Source organism: Corvus hawaiiensis, chromosome 26 (genome assembly GCF_020740725.1).
Source record: "Corvus hawaiiensis isolate bCorHaw1 chromosome 26, bCorHaw1.pri.cur, whole genome shotgun sequence".
Classification (NCBI taxonomy): Eukaryota; Metazoa; Chordata; class Aves; order Passeriformes; family Corvidae; genus Corvus; species Corvus hawaiiensis.
The window spans coordinates 12,134,007-12,148,133 of NC_063238.1; the positions used below are offsets into that span (position 1 = coordinate 12,134,007).

Sequence of the window (14,127 nt, forward strand, 5' to 3'; positions counted from 1 at the left end):
AAGGCAATAAGCTAAGATGAAAAGTATTTTAAGCCCTCTCAGGAAAAAAAATCTTCTGAGTTAGTTGCAGTAGCTAAAATCCAGAAAGGTAACTTAATGAATTGTAAAGGTAACCTCGATTGTATCATTTTGTTATAATGAAAGATCTGGTGATTTTGTATTAAATTGATAATGTGGATTTTCCAGTTAGAAATGTTATATAGTAACATACAGATGATTTCCTTTTGTGACAAGGTAACCCACCTAGTTGATCAGGGGAAGCCAGTGCATGTAACCTTTTCAGATTTCAGTAAGGCTTTTGGTACCGTCTCTCACAGAATCCTTCTGGACAAAATGTCCAGCCCACAGCTGGATAAACACATAGTGGGATGGGTGAGCGCCTGGCTCATGGGTCAGGCACAAAGGGTTACAGTGAATGACATCAGGCTGGTGGCCTATCACTTGTGGGATTCTGCAGGGCTCCATCCTTGGCCCAGTCCTCTTCAACATCTTCATAAATTAATTGGGTGCAGGACTGGAAGGGATACTGAGAAAGTTGGCAGGTGATATGAAACTGGGAGGAGCTGTTGACTCCCTTGAGGGCAGGGAGGCCATGCAGAAAGACCTTGACAAATCAGAGGGCTGGGCAATCACCAACCATATGAAGTGTAACAAGGACCAGTGCCCAGATTCTCCATCTGGAATGGGACAACTCTGGCTGGATGTGCAGACTGGGGTTGAGGTGCTGGAAGGCAGTGCCACAAAAAGGGACCTGGGGGTCCTGGTTGTTGGCAAACTGAGTATGAGTCAGCAGTGCCCTGGCAGCCAGGAGGGCCAAGTGTGTCCTGGGGTGCATCAGGCACAGCATCACCAGCCGGGCAAGGGAGGGGATTGTCCTGCCTGCTCTGCACTGGGGCAGCCTCATCTCGAGTGCTGGGGGCGGCTTTCGGTGCCACAGTATAATAATGTGAAGCTATTGGAGAGTGCCCAAAGGAGGACTATGAAGATGGTAAAGGGATTCTGTGATTCTGAAAGCTGAGGCTATTGATTATGTTTTTGTTAAAGGCACAGTTAAAACCAAGCTTTTTAGCCAAGGTTTGAGGAAAACCTGCACAGGAACAAATTTTTCAAAAAATTATCATCAGGGAACAAAAGAAGGTAATGAAGAAGAAAAGAGGGTGGGAAGACAAGCACTTAGGAAGCAAACTAAAAGAATTAATTTATTTCTTTTTAAGTTATACATTCTCCTTCTTGTGTATATTTCAATGAGAAGAGCTCTGTAAAAAAAGGCAAAAATCACCCTCATGGTTCAAGATTCTTCTTTTGGGAAAATGCTTTTTATGTGATCTTTTCAGAGTGCTGCATGTTGCAAATGGTGGTTCACCCCTTGGTGAATACGTACATATACACATAGTATGTTCTCAACACTAAATTTAATAGTGTTTCACTGGTGACTTCAGTGTGGCCACCAGGATTTTTTAAAGCTTTTTAGAAAAGCCACATTTCCTCAAGTAGGAAGATGCAACCAATAATTATACTGATAAACCAGAAAATGATTTATCAGCTTTACAACAGTCATGGTGACACTAGCATTTTTGCATTGTTTAACAAATATGTGTGGTAACTACACTGCAGAAAAGCTAAAACAATGTGTAGTCTTGCATGTCTTTAGTTTCTGCAATCCAAAAAATAAACAAGGATGTGGTTCATTTAAGATTAATCAGATGAGCTGCTTAATTTCTACTGTGTTTTACTTGATATTGCTAATATTAGGGCACACATTTTCATTTAAAAAAAGAAAAAGGAATCTCTGAGATACCATCGTGAGTAAAGTAATGAACTTCTCTAGAAAATGCCTGAAGACTTGACTGATTTCATGACGGATGACAGAACCTCTTTATGAATTTCTTAAATTCTTGTATTTTCTTATGTAAGACAACCTTTAAAGGAGAAACATACTTGTTCATTAAGGTCTAAAAGAATTTTTTTAAAAATAAAATTTGCAAATATTTCCTCTGTAGAGAAATATCCTCTCATAACTGTTTACTCTTTGTGTAGTTGTCTGTATGTCAGAAGACTGATAAATATATCACAGATCTCTAGGAGATGCTTAAATAGGGACATCTTGCAAAGACTAGAGTCCCAAGTTTCTCAGAAGTCTCACCATCATCCCCTTTCATATAAGGCAATGAGGAGGAGGGTAAAACCAGATAAAAAATTTAGCCTAAGACCAAGAGAAAAAAAGCAAAACACAAAACAACATGAAAGAAAGGGATATATATTGTGTAAACCTACTGATGGCAGAGCTTTGATTTTGATAGGTCATTTATCTTTGCAAGTGAAGCTATCAGATTATCTTTTTCATGAATGAAGGTAAATGTTACAGTCTTAAACACTTATGTAATTAGGCACAGAAGTGCTTTGGGTTGCACTGGGAAATAAGGAGGAATCTTCACAATGAAGTTCTGGAGGCAGGATGGGAAGATGCACAATATTTTGGCCCTTGTGATTTTGAAGTAGGTTCAGCTTGACAGTGAAATTGGTAACTAAAATGGTAGTGTTCTGGGCTGTTGCCATCATTTCGCTTATGCACAAAACAAAACCCAAAAAACAAACAAACAAACAAACAAATATCTTTAGATATAAATATTACTCTTATAAGTAATTTTCCTCTTTTCTGATGTCTTTGGACATAATAGTCTGTTATACCTGAATTGTAATTGGCTGAGTCTTGTTTTATCTGTTGGCGGAGAAACTTTTAAAGTTTAGATATAATGAAGTCTAACAATTTTGATTTTGTAATAGCAACATAGTCAATACTGCCATGGGCATGTCACAAGACACACTGGAATAATTCTTTGTTTTTCCTGATACTTCTAGTAAAGGGTTATTCTAGATCCTCACTGCTCTGCTGAGGATCTGGTCTATCTGACCTTCTAATTCTCTTTCAAATTTCTGCCTTTCCTCATGATGAGTTTGTACACATTTGTTCTTGTGCCAGCTGGTACTTTGGTACAAATAGTTCAAACCCCTCCCAGGTATTCACTCTTGATGTATTTATAGGTAACAATCCCTCCCAGCACAACTTTCATGCTTACTCTTGAAAGAGGATCAAATTCTTGTACACATCAAATTCTTTTATATGCTGGACTTATTTTACTTCGAGCAAAACAAACCAAGCAAACAAAAACCCCCCAGATTGCTGCATTGTTGATTTGCAGAGAACAGGAGGAGGAAATGTCAGGTCTGGGAAATTACTAAGGAGGACTTTCCAATTCTTGTCTAAGCATTCTTTGGGCCACGATACTATTGCTAGGTTAATATTTAAGTAAGGCTGTGTCTGACAGTTGACAGCAGTAGAGCTGGTGGATGGGTTTCCTTCCGGTATTCCAAATTTGGTGACAAACAGCTGCACTTCAGAGTTCACTGAAGCACTAGGCACAGTGAGTGAGGATTATTGAAACTGAGGTTGCTGATTGCTGTCATGCAGTCATGTCTGCAGCAATTTAACGGGTGAACAGTGGGGCAGAGAAGAGCCTTTCAGAGGATCCAGAGAGCAGTATGCACAGCCCTTGCCTATACAACATGTAGTACTGCTCAGTTGGGCACAAAAGAGTTAGGATTCTTTTGACTCCTTTGTTAAGAAATAAATGCTGTCTGGTGCTAAAAAAATACAGCTTCCCAGGATGGTAGATGAATTGTTTGTTGAATAACATTTATCCATGAAATAATACAGCAAACTAAGACTTAAGTTGGGACAAAGAGGGAAGAAGTTTGGTTTGGAGATTTTGATATGCTGTGATCGTTTTACTCTGTTTCAGTATCTCCCAAATTTGAATTTTTCAATAAAAGAGAGACTAGCCTCTGTCTTTACTTATAGATATCCCTACAACCTTTGCATTTGCACACCTCACACATTAAATGGTAAGTAATCAGATTAAGCTAACAGAGTTGCATCAGAAACCAATTCTTAAAAAAAGAAAAACAAACCCAAGTCCATTGTACAGATTGTCACAGCTGACTTTCACAAATACAGAAATTCCAGTGAGTTTTTCCTCTGCTTAAACATAGTGCTCTTAGCTGTTCCAGTTGTTCCAGTGGTTCTGGGTATTACCACAAAGAGTATCACTATAAAGAGGGCAAATTGCAATAATTAAATTTTCATCTGCATATGAAAGTATGGAGAGAGAGAGGGAGGGAGAGAGAGAGAGAGAGAGAGATTGGGGGATGCATTGTACATGGCAATATTCTAATTTTTTTTCTTTTTTAGCTTCAGGAATGGAGCTGTCTGTCTGAAGAGGACTCTGCCCAAATATTCATAGTCTCCAAGCTCATTTTCGTACAGACTCTGGTGTTAGAACTTCATCTTTTTCAGAATGGCTGAGAAGGCTCCACCAGGGATCACCAAAAAGTCTTCAAGGTCCACCCTTTCTCTCCCTCCAGAACCAGTGGAGATCATTAGGAGCAAAGCCTGCTCGCGGAGAGTTAAAATAAATGTTGGTGGACTCAACCATGAAGTGCTGTGGAGGACTTTGGACAGACTTCCAAGGACACGATTAGGAAAGCTCAGAGACTGCAATACCCATGAATCTCTGCTAGAAGTATGTGATGACTATAATCTAAATGAAAATGAGTATTTTTTTGATCGACACCCTGGGGCTTTTACTTCCATTTTGAATTTCTACAGGACAGGGAAACTACATATGATGGAAGAAATGTGTGCTCTCTCTTTTGGCCAGGAGCTTGATTACTGGGGGATTGATGAAATATATTTAGAATCTTGCTGCCAGGCAAGATACCATCAAAAGAAAGAGCAAATGAATGAGGAACTGAGGAGAGAGGCAGAGACAATGCGAGAGAGAGAAGGGGAAGAGTTTGATAACACCTGCTGCCCAGAGAAAAGGAAGAAGCTTTGGGACTTGCTGGAGAAACCCAACTCATCTGTTGCAGCAAAGGTAGGATAAACAATAGGCTTAATACAAAGACAGTAGCAAATGGTTTCATGACCCATGCATCTGGCTTGCAGGAATCAACAACTTCCACTAAAGTATTTAGAGAAAAGAAGAATCTAAAAACCTACATATCATTAAGTGAAAACACCCAAATCTGTCCTAAATGCCACTGAAATCAGCAGAAGGAACCCTGTTGAGTTCAGTCGTTTTTAGGCAACTGTTGTACTTTGCTTTTGCTGTATGTGATCAGAAGCATCTGTGTAATTCTTAATGGACTCCATATTAAACAATTCAATGAAAATACAGCCAGATCTACTTGTTTGTTAGAAAGCACCTGGTTATGAGAAACACCCACTTCAGTATTGCTTGGCCTGTTACATGCACTGCGTAGGTGGTATGTCAGTGTTTGGTAGGTTGTGCTGGATAGGCTATCAGAGTCAACAGCTGGTCTGGCATGGTTTTACTATAGCATGTTTTCTCTTATGCTACATTTTTGCAACCAAGGATTAGAGTGTTTTGTATAAAAATACTAAATATTAATGCATATATATACATGTATATATTTATATGTATGCATATTTATGTGTATACAGGTATATGTATATAAACAAGTATATATTCTATGCACTTATAGACACACACGCACACAAATATATATGTGTAAAGTTTATATATATTCAGTCAGAAATGAGAACAAATTCAGATGAATCCTGGTTCCAGTTCTGCTGTCTTCAAACAGGCAAGTTGGCTGAAGTCTCACTGATACAATGGAAAAGTTTACCCTTGTTGTGGAAGTGGGACTGCATGCACAGATGTTGGTACTGCTATTTAAAATAAAGATTTTCTTGCATCTTGAGGAACTTAGTTGTTCTGTTTGTGATGTGAGGCACTAATTAATGTGAGGTAAATTTTGGAAGCTCATCTCCAGTTTGAATGACTGAAAATGAAAGTGCTGATGTTTAGGTGTTCATGTTCAGCTTAACTGGGGCTTTATTTCCTTCTGTTGCTGTTTGTTATTGGATGCAATGCTCTTGGACTAAGGTAAGTATTAAGATATGATGGTGCAATGGACAAAAAAATGAGAATTCTAGCAAAGATTTTTCTTGCAATAGCAACTCTTACTATTGAGGTACAATACACAATTTTTTAAATTTTTCATTGTGAGATACCCAACTTTTTAAGCAAGGATGTTACTTTAAAAAAAAAAAGTGCCAGATTTTAAGGTTTCCAACTGGAATAAAAGCTTATAGGAGAAAAATGAAAGTATTCAGAATATTTTAGAAAACTGCATGAATACATTTTCTGCTTCCAAGATACGTATTCTGGGCCATATGTTCCTCTCCAGGAGAAAGAGCAGAGGGGAAGCAGATGGGCATAAGTTTTGCCAAAAAGGGTTCAGGGAGGCCGTGTTACACACCGTGATCCCCTGGTGCAAGCTAACATCCATCAGCCCTCGCCAGCCCTTCTGTGACACAGCTGCTGCACTGGCTGCAGGACTCAGGGATCAGCTTCTCAGTCCTGCATGCCTTGAAACATCACCAGTGTGTTCCTGTGTTCCATAACAGACCTCTCGTGAGGGATATGGGGAGGAGGATCTCCTATGTGAGCCACAGAGCTGAAACACACTTCACGTGACCTGGGAGATCACCTGGTTGCGGACACTGCCTCAGAAACATCCAGCAGGCAGATTTGTTTGTGAAATATTTTCTCTTTTATGTATGTATATATATATATGTACAGAAACGAAGGCAGTTGCCTCTCTAGGGCTTGAGACATATGCTTAATGAGTGTTTTCCTAAGACTAGGTGGAGTCAACACAGTAAGATGAAGCAGATGAATAAAACAAAAGCAATGTACTGATTTTTAGATTCTTTGCCTGTGACTTGCTTTCATTCATTTGCATGCTGAATAAATGCAGAAATATAGGATAGTTAAACTTGTATGAGTGCTTGCCATTCACCAAACTGTTCTTATGACTTAACAGTGCCCCATCATGAATTTGCTTAAAAGGAGTTAGGCTGACTCTGAGCTTTTAAGAAAATACCCCTTTGGCCACTCCAAGCAGATTTCTCCTCAGGTTTTGCAGATGAAAGTGGTTGTTTCTTTAATTTCCCAAGATGTCTAAATAATTACTTTTTACCTTTTTATTTCCTTTTTCCCTCATCCCCTAATTTGATTCAATGTTACAGATCTATTCCTTCTTGCTACAGGGAGTTTCACATTGCACTTGTATACATGTTGTAATGGTTTTCACTATTTCAATTGCCTTTTGTCTAAGTTAGTGCCATTTGATGTGGTTTCTGTGGTTCTGGTAGCTATAAGTCACCATAATACATGCACTCAGTTTCTCTTTCTTGTCACCTTCAGTCTGTAAATACATATATGAGCCAAATTATAGTCAGATATGCCCATGGCAACTCAGACAGCTACAGAAAGTTGGCTGAATGACATGAAGGAGAGAAAAAACACATTTGAACTTGGGTAACATAAAAAAAGACATGGTGGTATCAGTTGGATGCACTTTGAAACAGACTGCATTAAGATCTGTGGCAAGGTTTTATCGGAAGCGTTTAGATAACACCTCTTTTAGATTTTTTATTTTGTGTTTGGTCAAATAAGTTGCTAGTTTGTCCTGAGACAAGAGACACAACCATCTTCTTTCCTCTGTAGGAGTAGAAAGGACGGTGGGATTTTGACAGTGGCCAGTTGGGAACCAAGTGAGGAAATACTACCATAAGCCTCTAATTCAAATATTAGCTCCCTTTTGAAGAAATGAAACCCTATGAATGTGCAAAGCTATCCTCCAAATGCTTGTTCAGTCATTCAGATCCTGTGTAGCATCCAAGCAATTGACAGGAGCAGCTTGCTTTTTAATCCCTCTCACATCAAAGATTAGAAATGTGAGATAAACACTCGGATGTGATTTGATATGTGACTGTGTCTTGCCACTTCTTGATTCTGCTAAGATCCCTTCTAGGTCTGATCCAAAGCTTACTGAATTAAGAGGGAGTCCTGCTTTGGATTAGGCATCTCAGGACAAATCCTGCACCTTTTGAGGTCAGTAAAGTTTTGTTATTGACTTCACTTACAGCAAGCTGAAACAGAGCAAGGTGAAACAGAGCAAGGTGACAGTGAATGAGCAGCAGGTATTTTACAGGATCTGTAACAGTAAAGAGGAGAAAGCAAGAAGAATGTGTGGCAAGAGATTTTGTTTAGCTAGTAAAAAAAGGAATATTATAGGTCAAGTACTGTTGCACAGTACAGGCACACTTTACTATGTGAGTTTTTTAAATTTCAGTAAATACAGATGTGCACCTCAGTCACCAATTACCATATTAGAGGCACAGCAGTTCTTGCTTAGTCCTCACCCCAGGAAAGATCTTTGTGAATTCAGTAGACGTTTCAGCTGAGGAAAACAGGATTTACCTTCATTTTCCAGTGTTCTCATTCATAAGCTTTTTAAGTGGGATTACGATAAATACGTCCAGAAGTCCAGCCATTTCAGACATGTACAGTGCTATGAATGAGAAGAATGTGCTGGGATTTATGAAGGACAAGAATTTTGCATATTCTACACCCCAGAGAAGTCCTAAAGCCTGGTCCCCAAACCACAGAGTTTTGCATGAGTCTGGTATTCTCTGGTCCAGAGTAACATCTGAGTTTTTAGACCAGGTATTCATTTATACTTACTGGGTAACCAGTAGTTTGTGAAAACTGTCTTTAAAAAAAGAAGTTATTTTACTTATACTGCCAGCCTTCATTTAGTCTTTTATGTGCAGTTGCTGCCTCCTTAGTGTAGCAGCAGCTCGGACCAACCTGTCAGTAGTATAAAAGTCCTCAGCAGATACCAGAATGAGCATTGGCTTCAGTAGATGTGAACTTTGTGCAGCTGGATTACGTGTTTATGGTTCAGCACCCTGTTGAACTGGCATGTGAAGAGAGCACCTAGCTGAGCTGACACCTATTAACTATGTCGAAGTTATATTGTTCTATGCACTGCACTCAGAATCAAAGGAGCCTTACTTTGGAATGACCATGAATCAAATGAACCCATACATGTAATGTTAATGCACGAGCTCTTCCTTTCACTCTTGTTTATTGGGTCCAAAAACCTGATCCTTTTCTCCCAGTTTTTTAATCCTGGTGGAACTCATTTGGGCTAAATCCTAAATAAATATGGAATGTTTCTAGTGACGACGTTTTACTATAAATATAGAGTGACTGAAATAAGAAATAAGTGGAATATCCAGAAGTAACAAAGATCTTAAAGATATCTGATAGTGATTTAATGACCTTTCATCTACAAGAGTATTTTAATTACTTTACAGTAACATTATCAACAAATGGCACTCAGATTTTCCAACTGGTATTTCATATTCCATGTTGTCCCTTTGAATACAACTAGAATGTAATTGATTGTGATTGATTCTACAGTTCTTTATTGTGCAAGTCATTCTTTCTCACATGAATATTTGCTTCAAGCTCAGTGTGACTACTAACTGATCAAGTATAAAAGGTAGTACAAAGTAATATAAAAAATTACTAGTCAGTCACACTCTGTCCTTAAATTTTTTCATAACCCCTGTTGATGTTCATACACAGAAGGGTAAAATATTGGCCTTTGTGTTTCTGCAGTATGGGGTTTGCTTTATTTAAAGTGAAACCTGATAGGGTTGAAAGTGTTCTTTGTTAATTCTGTTTGTTTCAATGCATGGCTGATTTGTCCTTATTTTATTTTGGTGATTTCTGTTTTTCTTGGGGTTGGTTTTCAGGGCTTTTTTTTTTGGTTTGCATTACAAACTGTAACGTGACTATTACTTCTTTGTAAAAAGCACACTAATTTATCAGCTAACTAGTGGATTGTGGATTATAGAAGGTATAATTATCCCAAGCCTAACTGGAAATTGTGAGGACTTTGTGTGCTGTATTGAGTAACTAATCTCTTATGTGAAAAAACTCCTTTGGGGGGAAAAAAAGCAGGAGCACAAAAGAGGAGCTTTAGACCACTGGTATTTATTTAGCTACAAGTGTATTATGGCTAGGCTTGCCACAATGACTTGCCAAGAGAGGGCACACCTATTTTACATGAAGGATCTGATTCTTATTTTCCACAAGTCTGTCTTACGTATAATTAACGCTGACTCTCATGCCTTAAACTGTGTAGAGCAGTTTAAGAGTGGTCTTAGGGTGTGTGGAAGTAAGCAGAGTCATTACACATGACCAGAACAGAACAGAGTACCATATAGGACATTTCATTATTCCTTTGCAAGTCCTTATAAATTATCTCCTGGCCTGTCACTGTTCATTCAGTGGTGAACCCTAATTAATGGTATGCTACTTGTTCCTTTTGGGTTGAAGGTAACCGTATACGCTCAAAGGACTTTAGCAAAACTTAGCTGATTGGCATGTTGTGAAGAAGAGCTATCACACATCAGCAAACTGTCTGTCAGCAGCTGAATGTTTGCATGAAGATCTTAAAGTGTTCATGTGAAAGAAATACATTTGGTTATGTTCGCATCCTTCATGTTATACGAACAAAACGCTTTTCTTGCCAATGTCCTCTTCTTAGTTTAGGATTACACGTTCTGTGTCATCCAGATTTTGTGACTATTTCTCCACACAAAGCTTATACCTCATGTGCTTTGCCATCTAATTGTAGACCAAGGATGAAGATGATACAGAATTAACACTGTATCTTTTTTAAAGTGTGAGGAACAGCTTTTGTGTTAGTTTAATTCCCACAAGTTTTTGTATTATATATCCTATACCTCAGGGCATGATATTCATTGGAGATAAGTGTTCTTTTCTAGCTGATATGTGGCTTGAGCTTCCGTTTGACCTCTGGTTTCAATTTATTTTTGGGGGTGATCTTGTCACAAAGCTTTTTCCAAATGGATTACCAGGAATAATATCATTTACATTGTCACTCCCAATACATTATAGAAATTTGTCTGCTGAAAATAAGTTATAGTAAAGCACAGAGAATGGTCACTGGTAATAAATAAGTATCTTCATCTCACAATGTTTCTGCTGAGGACACTCATTACCATTCTGTGCTTTTAAGGTGAAGTTATTTCTTGTGCCAAATGATAAAGTCAGTCAATGTGACTGTAAGAGAAGGAGATTATATTGGATCCTAGTCATTCATATTTAATAACTCAAGTGTTTTAATGTCTTGAAAGATAAGTGAATTTATTGCTTTTTCAATAGCTATTATATCAAGGAACAAAGAAGACTGGCAGTAGTTAATTGATTTTGTTTGAAGAACTTATGTATGCTCACTGCTGAGCTGGTCATTAAAAGATTATTTACCTTCTTTATACTTCTTATATGAAGTATCATGTAACCCATGATTCAGCAATTTTGGTCAGTTTAAGTGTCATGGAAATACAGCTACCATCTGATCTGTCTTCTCTGGAGGTGTTTAGGACCTCAGTTACATACGGGTTCCCTCCAGCCCTGAGATTTTATCAGTGGTGTGCAAACTTATTAAAAAACCTTACTAAAAACTACTGTTGGAATCAGTAGAATGTCCTTTGAACCGATCTGCTTATTATTGGCACTTAATTCTCAGTAAAACAGATGCAGAAGTTGTGAAAGCAGTGCCAAGGGCAAAGCTGCAGTGACTCATATTCAGGCAGTCCATCACTGGCATCAAGCACTGGCACTAGGGAATATCCCTATTCCATGTATGAACAGAGGGGCGAGAACTTTACTTCTGTAGCTGTGATAAGGGGCTTCACTGACTCTGGTTTTATGGTTACATTAAGGAAAATCAAAGGGGATTCCTGATGAGTCTGGTTAAAGGGGGGAAAAGGCAATAATAATCATTTTAAAAATTGGAGAAATCCATGTTTCATATTTGGTAACAAGATCTAATTGGTAACGTTTTGCAAAACAAAGTTTTAAAGTAATGAATAGAATGTGCCTGCACTTGTGACACCATTCACAGAATCACACAGTAGCTCTTGTGTCGGAGTCTCCTCCCTCCTCACTCTTGCACAGAGAAACCTACTAGGATTTGGAATATATGATATTACAGTGATTTACCAGCAGGTACAATCTGCATGAGAACAGCTATCCTTTGCCATAATGAATAGAAAGCATTATTCCAATTTTGCCCAGCACTTTGTGTCCTTAATTCAGGAGAGCAATTTTACTCTTCAACAACAGCTTCTTTTACCACTGATCATATCCTTTTTTTATGCTGTTGCCATCTATTGAGTATAGAGTAGCATCACTGGCATATATCTTTTAAAATATGTACTGCAGTATTTCTGGTTAGGAGGGTGATGTTTTGGGCATTACAGCATGCCCCCTGCAAAATCAGAGGCACCTCATGAGCTGGATTTTCAGCTGTGACATGTCACTTAAGCTGTGTAATGCTTGAGTGGACAGACCAGGCTGTTGTGCCCTTCCCTTCACCCAGAGGCAGATCATATGTCCTAAAAATGTTGCATTTCCGTTCCATGTTTTTATAAGCAGCTGCCAGTGTATTGTTTTCTCTCATGTAAGATATTTGGAAGGAATCAGATGTCAGAGAGATGCACTAGTAAATTAAATGATGAAGCATTATCCAGACCAAATCTATGGGATGCAAAGGGCTGCATCTTATTGTCTGGATAAACAGGCTCTGTCTGGCTTTTAGAGCTGAGAGGCAAAACAAATCTATATGTTCCCCTGCAAACTGGCCTTTGTTTGGGTCTCTGATTTTGTTGCACAATGTAGAAGAACAAAGAATTGCTCCCAAGTGACTGGGAAGACAAACAAACTGTTGCATGTTGTTTATTTCAGGAAAAAAACATGGTATTTATCATGACATATGGCAGACTCATGAGTTTTCTATTTGATGAAGATATGTGAATATTTGACGCATAGTACTAAACCCCAGGTCCTTTGGGGAAATATCGAAAACAAGCTAGTGGCACAGCTGTTTCAAAGTGACTTTGAGATTCAAACAGTATCCCAGCACAGTCTTTATATGAAGCTGCCACAGTCTGCTCTTAACATGCCTTGGTTGTTCTCTTTTCGGGGAAGCATGCAATAGGGCCAGGGTTTCAGGTGGGATAAGTGCATTAGATTTGCGCTGGGTGGGACTCAGAAAACAGTTCTACATTTTAAGTTATCTATAAGCATGCAGTATCCTTTCCGCATGAGTGTTGTGGCATTATGAGTGAGTCAATACCTGTACTCCACATACCATACCTGAGACAGCTCTTCTAGTGTTTTGGAGCAGCAGCGGGAGGAGGCAAGTTGTCTTTGAAAAGCATGCTTACTTTGGCACTGTAACCCTTAAGTCTGAATATTACCAACTAGCCTTTATTTCCAAAATGAGTGTTTGGGTTTGTGGGAGCTTATCCTATGCATATACTATGTCTAAGTATATACAATATTGACAGCTGAGCCTTTAAAAAAAAAAAAATATGCTCACAGTATTGCACATTCAGAAGATGTGTGAGATGGCTGAAGCAATCAGAGCAGTGGTTTTCTTTCAGTATGTAAGTGCCTACAAACTGCCTGAATTATATTCACTGAATTTTCAAATCATTGTGTAGCTACTTGTAATAAATATTCATACAGGATTTCTTCTATAATGCAGGGGAAGACAGGAGCCATGGGATGCAAACCTGAAGTCTGAGGAAATTTTTATCTGAATGGCAGGGTGAACTCCTGAGTTTGGTGTTAACTGATCTCTGAGGCTCAAGTTCATTCCTCACTGAAAATCTTTTATGCCTGCTGCTTTTGGGAAATGATGTTGTGTTCCCCTAAGCTCCTGCCTAAAAACTAGAGCTTCACCAAACTAATAAAAAAACCTTCCAAGATTTTCTAAGCTATTCTGTCCTAGTCCTAGTCTCTATTTCAGAGGCTAGGTAAGGTGATTGAAAGTCCAAAAGGAGCAAAGTTCTTCACAAAACAGCTCTTAAAGGGGGAGTTTTCCTTTCCAAGGCAGCAGTTTCGTTGTGGAACACTGGGGCACATTTGTTATCCAGGGTTCGGTATCTTCAGTCATCTTTCACTGGGTCCCTCCTGATGCAACCACAAGGGTTAGACATTGCTTTAAATAGCTCAGGTATGGCACAGGCCAGAGCTATCCCAAGGACAGCCAAGTTGCAGTGACAGTTTCAGGTATCACTGGCCACTTGCAGAATGCCCCCTTGGAAGGGATTGCTGCTGACATGCTTTGGGACAGTAAAGC

The 14,127-nt window shown here is 38.8% G+C and overlaps 1 protein-coding gene across 1 annotated transcript in view; it reads left to right on the forward strand.

The window, feature by feature from the left end:
• Positions 1 to 14,127, forward strand: part of KCNB2 (potassium voltage-gated channel subfamily B member 2) — a 185,917-nt gene that overhangs the window by 11,971 nt on the left and 159,819 nt on the right. Inside the window, exon 2 of the mRNA XM_048286294.1 lies at positions 4,250 to 4,934. Coding sequence (XP_048142251.1) covers positions 4,356 to 4,934 — 579 coding nt within the window. The 5' untranslated portion in view covers positions 4,250 to 4,355. The remainder of the gene's footprint in view (positions 1 to 4,249; positions 4,935 to 14,127) is intronic.